The sequence below is a fragment of the Diadema antillarum genome, unplaced genomic scaffold (genome assembly GCF_040938485.1).
Source record: "Diadema antillarum isolate AM-2024a unplaced genomic scaffold, OU_Dant_1.0 seq00001523_RagTag, whole genome shotgun sequence".
NCBI lineage: Eukaryota > Metazoa > Echinodermata > Echinoidea > Diadematoida > Diadematidae > Diadema > Diadema antillarum.
In genome coordinates this window covers 517208-528358 of record NW_027272255.1, presented here as the reverse complement: position 1 = coordinate 528358, position 11151 = coordinate 517208, and the positions used below count along the sequence as shown (strand labels likewise).

Genomic DNA, 11151 nt, shown 5'->3' with positions numbered 1-11151 from the left:
TATTTTACACACCCCAAAATCCGAAGGGAAACCACGCTTCCGTGAAGTATTTGTGCATAAATTGGATGAGATATTCCTAATGTCATCATAGTTACTCACGATCTGAAGCAGTCTACATACTCAGGATGCAGGCCATCAAATGTGTAGTGGTTGGTGATGGGTAAGATAGTGAATTTACTGACTTTTATTAACGTGTTACAAACTTGTCTCACTTCATGTTCCTGTAACATGATAAGCTTAGCAAGCCATTGGCGCGGCGCGCCGCACACCGTACGTACGCGTAGTCAAGCGGCCAGTCAGTCAAGCGAGCTGAGCCTCGCCGCGCCGCTGCGGAGTTCCGCCTAGCTTATTAACAATCAATGTATTTATACTAACCAACGTAATTTGGAAATCAGAATTTTCAGAATATGATACTGATAAGAAAAGAGGCAGCCATAACCCCATAGCACTAATTGAATCAGTCAAACTAGACGGGATTAAGTTGAGTTTTTTGCTGTCGAACAAGTGCTGCATGCTGACGCTAGCTAGCAACCTTGCGTAAAGACTAAATCAAATGGTCTAGCATTACTTTGCAACATGACGCAGGTAGAGAGGAGAACGCCCAACGCAATTGTAGTCTGTAACGTCTGTGTGGCAAATCTAAAGCTCCCTATTATTACCAAACTAGAGGACACAACACAACAAGATGTTCGTCATTCCAGAACCTGCACATCACTGCTAAGAGGGACGTTTTTCCCAGAGTACCAGATAATTACACTGTACCATCCAGCATCCACCTGTGGAACCACCTGCCTCGAGACGCGTAGTGAACTCACCATCAATTGGCATCATCAAATCATAATTAAAGATCAAAGATATCACCTTCAAGTAGTCGCCCGGGACAGAACAGAATGATTTTAGTTTAAATTTAAATACAATTTTTTTTTAGGAAGATCATGTTTTTATTTTTTGTGCACTTTTTAATATGCCTCGTGTCTCATGTCTGTAACGTGTGATCAATGAGAGCCAACCAAGAGGATGTGATACCTACTGCGCGTATTAATGAAGAGTGGAATATCACATTACAAATATTACAGGTAGAACTGACCACTGGGAAATTTTTAGATAACATTAACAGTCATAACGTATCACTGTACCCAGTAAAGGTTTGCACTCAATTACTTTGACAAATTGAATATGAGGCAAAGACCAGCAAAAAGGTAATGTTGAATCTACAGAACTTTGTATTAGCATCAAAAGGAGAGATACTAGATACGATTGGTATGATTGTGCTGAAGGGACATCTTTACTGTAGACTTTGTCCTCTTTGTCAAGTTCTGCAAAAGTTATGACTATTGGCTTTTGATTTTTTTTTTTCACATTGAGGAGTTTACTATAAAAACATTGCAATCTGAGGGATTTCCATTTTTTCTTTTTCCCAGGACCTCTAGATTCTAGGTGGTGCAAATTTTGTAAAATTAATTTTCCTCAGTATTGTTTAGAGTAGCTTCTGTGCTTGCTATCAGACTTTGGATAAGACCAAAATTTTCACTACAGTGTTGCAGAGGTACTTTACTGTAGACACAGGCCTCGAATTAACCGACGGCCACCGACGGCCATGGCCGTCGGTGCCCCTCTCGTTGGCCGCAATGCCTTTTGTTTTTTGATCAAAGTTACGGCCAAAAAAAATGTGCCCTTTTTCTTGGGGCCGTGGTGCCCTTTTAGAATGAAAGTTATTATTTATGACGTATGATATGCCCTTTCTCAAAGTCTCTTTAATAAGCTTGAACAACTTTCCTGATCTCAAATATCATACCTTCAGTTCACTCGCGTCCCGATATATCTGATTCAAATTCAAAGTATCTTTCCGAGATACGAGACGACGTGTACGTACATGTACGCCCGACCGGCTTTTACCGTCCCGACTGCCTCCGCAGCGCAGCGGCCGCGAGTATGTACTAGCTAGGCAGCGCATATTCAGATAGAGTAGTGAAGAGTGAACTCCAAGTTCACCAAGAAAAAAGAAAAATCCCACGATGCCAAGGTGTGCCAGACTGGGGAATGGGGAGGGGTGGAGAGAGAGAGAGACCAATCAACAGAAGAAACCGCGCGTACTGGCGCATTCTTGGAGGTCATGAACTGTCTGTCACAGACTATAATCATAGCAATCTACACGCGCACGCAAATTCCTTTGCCTTGTGGTTTTGCCAGCCAGCTGTCGGAATGTGCTTTGAAGTTTCATGGCAGCCTGGCTGGCCTGAAAGGGTGTCGAGTTTCAATCAATACCTACTGTTGTTTTATTCCTGTTTAAAAAAATGTTTCACTGATAGAAACGCGGAGACTGGGAATGTGTTACAGCTGTAGGGAAGAGGTTTTTGTTGTGTGTTGCACTTTGTGTGTGTGTGTGTGTGTGTGTGTGTGTTTGTTTGTTTTTCTCGGTTTGTTTTTCTTCTTTCTTTTTTCATAAACACCAAACATGCCCTTTCCAATGTGGCCTTGGTGCCCCTCTGACTGACTTAAGTGCCCTGGCCTCTTGGAAAAAGTGCCCTTTTCTAAATGGCCGTGCCCCTCCAAAATCCTATTTCGAGGCCTGTAGACATATGCATTGCCTTCTATATACAGAACAATTCTTTTCTTACACTGGATTTACATAATTTTCAGACAGTGTAGCAGGGTTCTGACACGTAAACATGTGTTCATGACTGGACGGAGATGTCATATCACACACTCATTAGTAGGGCCCTTTTTTGTGTTACTATAGTAATTCTTCTTCCAAGAGAATTACCATGCTTCTGCATACAATGTAGGTCAATAGATACCAGGTACATGCTTTATAAAGGCATTGAAGGACCTTGATGGGTGATTCAGTGATTGTGCACATCCATTGTCATCCAAATAAAAATGGGTTTGTTGACTTTTTCGAGTTCTTTCCAAATTTGAGTTCTTGTCAAAAGAACACTTTCTCCAGACATACAGATAATTCCACGGATTGAGCCCTGAACATAATATCTTATAGTGATCAAACAAGCTTACACACTTATACACTGTATTCTTTGTCTATATGACTTCAAAATAGTCGAATCCAATTGAGAATATTACTTTTTTTCTTTTTTTTTTAGATAGAACCTCAGCTCCTACTTTTATCACTTTTGTTTGTAAAATGTCCCAATGCAATGCCAAATCCCTTGGGATCTGAGTAGAACAACTGTTCAAAACAGCAAAAACAAGGCATGATAATGTTAGTGGCCAAGTTATAAGTATTTTTCCATTGCAGCAGAGAAGTGTTATCTTGCTTATTAAAGGCGCATAGTCCCAGTGGGTTAGAGGGCGCTGTTGGATGATACTGCCTATCGCTGTTAGCATGATACGAAGATCGCCAAAGTTGAGCTGTCATCAAGAGTAAAGACGCAAAGTGCGTAGGTGTTGCTAGGTAACATTGCCTTCGTTGTCTTCTCTGCGCGTCACGTAGTCTGTAGTGATGCCAGGAAGCTTGCTTATGTGGTTCTTAGTATGACATCACAAAAGAAGTTTGCTAAAGCTGCCATCCCCCTCAGCCGAATCATGAGCCTAACTGTGATAGGACCACTGACTATAGTGGATCGGAATTCTTCGGATTCGGGGAAATGGGCCAGAGCGTCAGCGCTAAAGAGGAGTCGATAGCTTAGGTCTCTGTAGGAAACTTGAGCCGTGCGCATTTGACTAAACCACCAGGACCATGTGCCTTTAACCAAAACTTACGGGACTCTATATCCATATATCTATGCATGTATGCACAACACTGCTGGTAGTATTGAGCATTGGAATCTGGAACTTTTTTTTTTTTATTGTTGTGGCAAAATTTTGTTTCTAGTCCACATAAAACTGTGAAATAGACAGGAATTGTATTTCTATTGGGGGGGAGGGGGGTGGAAGGGCATTTAGGCAGCTTCTTAGAAACAAACCTTCAGGGTAGCAGAACTGTTGTCAGATATTTACATATTATGTACTCCATCTGCATGATATAGTTGAGATCATTGATGTGTGAGTATATCAAGATCTAACAATATCTACTTCAAAATCAGTGATGTATGGGTACTCTTTTTATATTTTGGATAGATTTTTAGACACATTATATATTCAATGTATGGAAGGCTGACACTTGAGTTTTAGTGAATCAAGATGAAGTGCCGGCAGATCCTATGATATCTCAGTTTCTTTCTTGGTACTGGCGTTTTGTAGGTTTTAGTCTCTGTGAAAGTTATTTTGTCCACATTGTACACAGCAGAATTGAAATGAAAATTGTGCATCGTCCGTAGAAATGTTGGAATACTTTCGAAGCATTTATTGACAATTCCATTATTTCCAAGGTAACTTCTCAATATGCAACAAAGCAACATCAAAAACAAAGTCTCAAAAACATGAAGGCTGCTGCTATTCAGAGACTGCACTCTGTTGCAGGTTATAAACAACTGCTTCGTGAACGGCATGATCTGACAAATTTTCTGCTGACGAGGGAAGAGCTCTGAATTGTAGCACTTGTGACAAGTGTCGACAGGTGTTATTACACATGTGCATGTACTGTAGGCTTATATTGCCAATACAATTGTTTCCTTGTGTGAAGTGGCATTGCATTGTAAATTTCTTTTGAGTTCCATCCTGTGAGCCACCATAGCTAGTACTCAATAGACATCGTACATTGGTAAATAGAATAAAAGTCAGTCATACTCATATTTGAGTGAGAGTGCTTTCCTTGTTTTTGTTTTTGTTTTTGCCATAAAGCAATAGGCAATGCTGTGGTTGTTTCAAATTATTTTGTTAGTCACATTTTTTTTTCTCAAACAGTGTAGTAATGTAAGAAAAAGTAGAAAAGTCCTTAGGTAGGCTCTTTATATGTATGGCAGGCCATTTTCTTTTTGCCTACAGAAAAAAAAAATATGCAAGTTGTTTGGTTGCTAAACAGCTGGGACAATTCTTAAATGATCTTATCAGAGTGAGACTAATAAGTTTTTAAGATTATTAAGAAGATCAGATAAATGTAAAAAATCTATTGGTAATCTATTGGTAATGTGATAACTGTGAAACCATTAGACTGTTTATGTTTGATACTAATGAACAGTTTGGAAATGAAAAGGTGAGAAAAGGAGAATTGGGCATATAAATGTGAGGGTCACTACAACATAGTGAGTTGAATAACAGGGACACAGACAGTAGCTAGTGTGTGTTGACTGTATAGGGCTGGGTACACGTGTCATACGGTCTTTTGTCATTATCCAGGGATTACAGTACACTGTGGGAGAAAGGAATCCTTGGAATGCACCCTTTGTGTTGTTCTCTTCCGTTCAAAATGTACACCCTCTGTGTCCGTGTGAGTGTCAAAGTCACTCTTTTGTGATGTCACTTTGGGAGTTCATACGATATCTCCTGGATCAATGCCATTATATTTTTGAATGATTTACGAAATGTAAGTGAGTGGAATAGAATTGTCTGTCTTTCTTTTTTCTCATTGTTATGTAGATAAGACTAAAGAGAGAATATGTGTTACTGTATACGCTATATATTTCGCGGGGGTTTTATTTTCGCGAATTTCGCGAGTCGGGAGCTATTCGCGAAATTAACAACACGCGAAAATATTACCTTCCAAAATGAATCCCTTGCCTTGATGATACGAACATTTCAGTACTAGAATACCATGTCACGGCTTACCGAACAGACCATACTGGCTAATCTTGTTTAAGCACGTCCACGTCTACTTACGAATACTGTAGAGAGCCAATCCATTATCGCAAGGGGACCACTCGTCAGAAATCTAGCGCGATGGACTTAACCACTTCAAAAATGTTGAATTCTAACTTACTAGATCTAGTTCGCAGAGTTTGGCAAGTCTTTTTCATGCAGTGTATACAATGTAACTAGTATCATTCTTATATGCTAGTAAGTTGAAAATTCACACTTTCTTTGCCACTTCATATTTTCTCTGGTCCCCCAATCGCGAATTTAACCACTCACGAAAATGTGTGACATCGGTAATTCGCGAAAATTTATGTACGCGAAAATTATAGCGTATACAGTATTCTTCTACAGGTCTGGTAGAATTTGTAGCAAAGTATCCATGGGTATTCATATAAGCATTTTTTGGGGGGGTTAATTTCAACAAACACTCAAATTGTAGACTTTAGCTATATGCATCATGTGTGAGAAGTTTTCTTTGAAATAGCTTTATTCTTTCAGTGACACAGAGTGTGGGGAGAAAGGAGAATTCACAAGGATTTGAGTCACTCCAGTGAAAGGTGCAATGAACTATGTTGCATTTGCATGAAAGGATGACTTTAGCTCGCTTTAGCCCCCTCAGGACAACCATTAATACAAACAGTCAAAATGTGTTGCACAGTATACATGTAGCTTCATGTCATGCAAAGAAGTTATTTCACTGGGTACCATATACAGCATATATTTCGCATCCTTGTTCAACCCCAGAGGTACAAAACAGCATGGACACTGTACAATTTAGCTAGTTGGAGATTAAGTACAAATGATGATCAAGACTACAGAAAAAAAAAATGTATCAGCCATATAAAAAAAATGCTCTTCAAATGTGCATTTTGTTGGCAAACTTTCCTCTTAAAGTATATGGTATTTATACAAGGATAATTTACTTGATGCACACTTCCCCCCTCCCCCCCCCCCCCCATTAAGCTGGAAAATACTTCCTTATTCATCTCTTGCTTTGATTCTCCTTGTCTCTCACTGGTTTCCAACGATGCATTGAATTGACACCAAGCACGATGTTGGAAAAAAACAGTGGAGTTTTATTACAATGACTTTGGTACATTATGTTAAGATGTTGTATATGTGTTGGAGAAAACACTGGAGTCTTATATTACTGACATACAATTGTACAGTACACACTGGATTTTAAGACATTCATTGATGTGTGGGATATAATTTTGAAACAATAAAACAATGCCCAACTACCAGTATTAATATCACATCACAATTTATGCTAATGGCATCCTGTACAAGGAAGGAAGGAAGGAAGTAAACTGCATCAAATTTTTTTTTTCACTGGACATGAATGAGTTAATTCACCTGCATTGTTTTTGTTGTACTCATGTATCGGCAGGTGTATGCGCATTCGTAAGTACATACAGTATGTGTGTGTACAGCCCCAAATGACTGGGCATGATTTGAAAAGAGCCATAAGTAATGAGCATTAATTGTTAAGTGAGGCTTTTACTAGGAGAGTAGGATTGTAACTTGTGTGTCATGCCAAAGGATGTGACAGGTAAATAGTATAAAGTTCATATCCTGATATCCCTGAAATAATGTCTTCCTATGGATACTTTGTAGTGGTGGGGGTGGGATGGGGATTCAGTTGTGGTTGTACCCTTTCCTTCAACTTCATTCATGAAGGCCGTCTGATTTCACATGAATAGTACTGTATATGATATGGTATTGTATACTGCAAATGGGGACTTGTAAGACGAAGTTACGAGTGGTTAAATTTGTGATAAAGAGCTAGAGCTACAATTTGTAAATAAAAATAAGAAATAGGAATCAAATCCCTTTCCAGAAGAAAAGTTTGTGATTTTAAACCTTTGGAGCCAATATTTACAGCGCATTTGTGTTACTTACAGGAGGCAATGTTTTTATGAGTTGGTTACTTTTGTAAATATGGGCCATCTTCCAATATTCATGAATTACCCAGTATAGGCCTACAGTATCTACAGTAATTTCCCCCAAACCTGCAGAACACATCTGTACCGAGTCTGTAGAGTTTCCAGTTGAGGATCTGTGTGTTTGACATCACAGAAGAGTTAAAAGTGTCCATGTATAAAGTTTGTAGCAAAAATTGCAGGTCAATGACACTGCTGTTACATAATATTGCACAACAGAGAAAAGATATGGAGAACCAGACATAGGGTAGATCCATGGCATGGTTCAAGGATATCGGCTAACTGGAAAAGATACAGTGTATTACAACCCACATGAAGGGTGAATACAAATTGTATAATGGTTTGTGGGTTTAGAACGATTCCTAGCCCTTTATTCTGAAATAGGATACTACAGTGGCCTCCGCTTCATCGGGAGGGGTTAGGAAATGTATTCCCCCCCCCCCCCCCCGAGCTCCTGCTAAAAGGAGAAGGAAACCAAGATAGATGTGTACATGTGGATTGAGTGAATGCAGCAATATTAGAAGACCACATCAATGAAAGTTTGAGAAAAATCGGACAGTCCGCTCAAAAGTCAAGAATTTGTAAAGTTTCGTTGTAGCCACCACTTGATGTGAAGACTTGAGATGAGGGACAGTAGAAGTATTTCAGCCAAAATCTCTCCCAAAGAAGCAGTTCATGGTTCCAATTAAAGTGAAAATAACACAGACAAATTGTGTTGCATTAAATTTTGCTGCACCAAATGTGGTGCTCCATATGAAGAGGTTCCTGATTAAAATTGTTCTGTTGAAGACTGTGTTTGGAGTCTGGAAAAGCGATTAGAATTAGGAATGGCCTATAGATTAAGAAGACAGGCACATCAGCGCCGATGCTGAGGTAGCACATCTAGTGCAAGTTGTGAATGTTAATGTATACATTCCAGACACTCATTAGCTGTCATTAAAGGGAAATGTATCTCACTCAGGAATTTCTTTTAAAGTCAAATTAATGATATCAAAACTACATTCCAGGAACACTTTTAGCCAAATTGGGTAAAATATCAACAGAGTAACTTCACTTTGAATTAACGTAATTCACCCAAATATGATATTGTGTAAAATTCACATGTGAAATTCACAAACGCACCCATACAAAAAGTGTAATTTAAGCAAGTTTGTTGTTGTGTAACCCAAATGAATCATTCTAGTTGCCCATGGAATACAGTACTATTAGGTGTCATCCCAACATTGACATGGATAAAATCTAGCAGATATTTGTCCTATTTCATCGCAATTTTCCATGATTAGTTAAAGCTTTTATTTCTTACACCTACACATCACAAAGGACACTTGTGTCTCGACTTTGACATGTGTGTACAAAATGTAAGAAGTCAATACATTTTTTATTTTTATTTTTTTTTCAAGTAGCACATACATACTATATTCACCATTGCACTATAGGACCAGGCACTTGTTAAAACAATGTTTTATCTTACATGCATTTGTACGTACATGTTCATGTATATATCGCTTGTGTAAAAGATTTAGTATCTGTGTACCAGTTTCTTTACTTCTTGTACACAAAGCAAGTACGCTAGTGTATTCATAGCTCATTATCACATGACCCATTAAATACCCCCTTGCCCATACAGTTCGGTTTTATTTCATGCTGTAAATGTATACAAGTCATGAGAGTTTTTTTCTTGTGCGCAGTTTTGCTAAAAATAAATATTTGCCATTTTGAGGCTGCAGTGTAGGGCACACTACTCAGTGTTTGAAGAAAGTGCACTGTACTTCAAAACCTTCATTTATGAGGACATGAAAAATGTGTGTGTTTTTTAAAATGACTTGATAACAACCAGTTCTCCAGCTTGTTTTGTCTCTGTATCTGTCGGTCTGTCTGTCTGTTTCCGTCTCTCCTTGTCTTTGCAGTAAGCAGTAATGTTCTTTCAGTACTACATTGTACATCATACAAACAAACTATACACATTTTGTGACATGCACCATGTTGTTTTCAATGTTCATCCGTTTCACTACAAGTAATATCACAATAGTTCTTTCTAAAAGTCCTGTCACTGCATAAACTTATATTGGGTTCTAGAATGTTTAACTGTTTTTTACAGTGTCTTACTATGCTCTTAAAGTCTCTGCTGCCATTCTCTATCTAATCTCTGAGTGCTGTCTCCTCCCCCCCCCCCCCCCCACTATATCCTCCAATATTGATGCAAGCGTCTGTGGCTACATGTATCCATATCCTGTACAAGGAAGTGAACTTAGATCGGTAATGCTCCGAAGAACGCTGCGGTCGAACAATGACACTAGGTTGGACCAGTTTAACCCCTTGAGGACGGACTGATTTGGCTACAGCACGCAATCCCCATAGACACTTGCCCGAGTATACTCGGGACTCTTCCTTAACTATGTCTATAGGGGTGCAGAGTCATTTGCTCAGCAGTGCTGCTGCTGCTGCAGGAGAACATGTCCCGATGAATAGCCGCATTCACACGGAGGAGTTGTCAGTTTTTGCATCACGATGCAAAAATCTCTTGTTATTTGCCACCATTCACTCATGGGAAAAAAATAGTAATAATTACTCGGCTGCAATTGAAGTGCTTTGAATCTCCAGGCTGCGCATGTCTTAACAATGACCAGAGCGTGATCCTGGGTACCCGAATGTGACTGCGAGTTGCATTATGGGATTCAAAACAAAAGTCAATGGTTTCTTTGCGTGCCGTTCGCACGTGCTGCACAGGGGAAATTATCGCAAGAGTTTCCAAAAATGATCAAGCTTGACCGTTTTTTTTTTGTGTGTGTGTGTCACAATTCACATTGCGAGAGTTCACAATGTTTTTTTGTGTGTTTACAAGCATTGCAAGAATGAGTTTTAAAATAAATTTTACTTTTTGGTTTATGTTAAGAAGACTAAGTAATGACTCTATGTCCATGTCCCAATTCAACCTCCATGAACAGAGTCAAATCAAATTGAATAGAATAGCGAAGGCCTCTATCATATTGCACAAGAACAAGAAGATAATAACATTTTGCCATTTTACATTTTGTGATCAATACCAGTGGTTTTTATCATCAAACAAAAAGTTTTGATCGCAAGCATGTAGTTCAGATTAGACTACACAAGCTGCAATACTCTTGTCTCACAACTTTGTAATTAGTTCCCTCCCCCCCCCCCAAAAAAAAAGAACGCTTTAATTCTTATAACTCTGCTTGTAAGAATTGGCATTGATGATCACTACAGTTCTGAATAATTGCAAAGAATGCTATTTGTTTAGAACTATTACACAAAAAGAGAAAGTTTAGACAAGACTGGTCTGCAAGCAAATGCGATACTTTTGTGCCATTCATACCATGTTGTACTGTACTTCATCGTATTCACGTGTTGTTATGGCTTACAGTGACCTCGAATCTTTCAAATTCAATAGCTGTTTTAATAGTCCTGTTCTTGAATGTATGGTTTTTAACGAGTCTTTCACTGTTCCCTGTGTATAATGATTGCACTCGAGTTGGCTTGAATGTGGAATGGATTTCCT

The 11151-nt window shown here is 38.9% G+C and overlaps 1 protein-coding gene across 3 annotated transcripts in view; it reads left to right on the top strand.

Moving 5' to 3' along the window:
- Positions 1 to 11151, top strand: part of LOC139710346 (ras-related C3 botulinum toxin substrate 1) — a 30620-nt gene continuing 19469 nt past the window's right edge. For all 3 annotated transcript variants that reach the window (XM_071622269.1, XM_071622268.1, XM_071622270.1), the window contains exon 1: positions 1 to 160. In XM_071622269.1, the coding sequence (XP_071478370.1) occupies positions 126 to 160 (35 nt within the window). In that variant the 5' untranslated portion in view covers positions 1 to 125. The remainder of the gene's footprint in view (positions 161 to 11151) is intronic.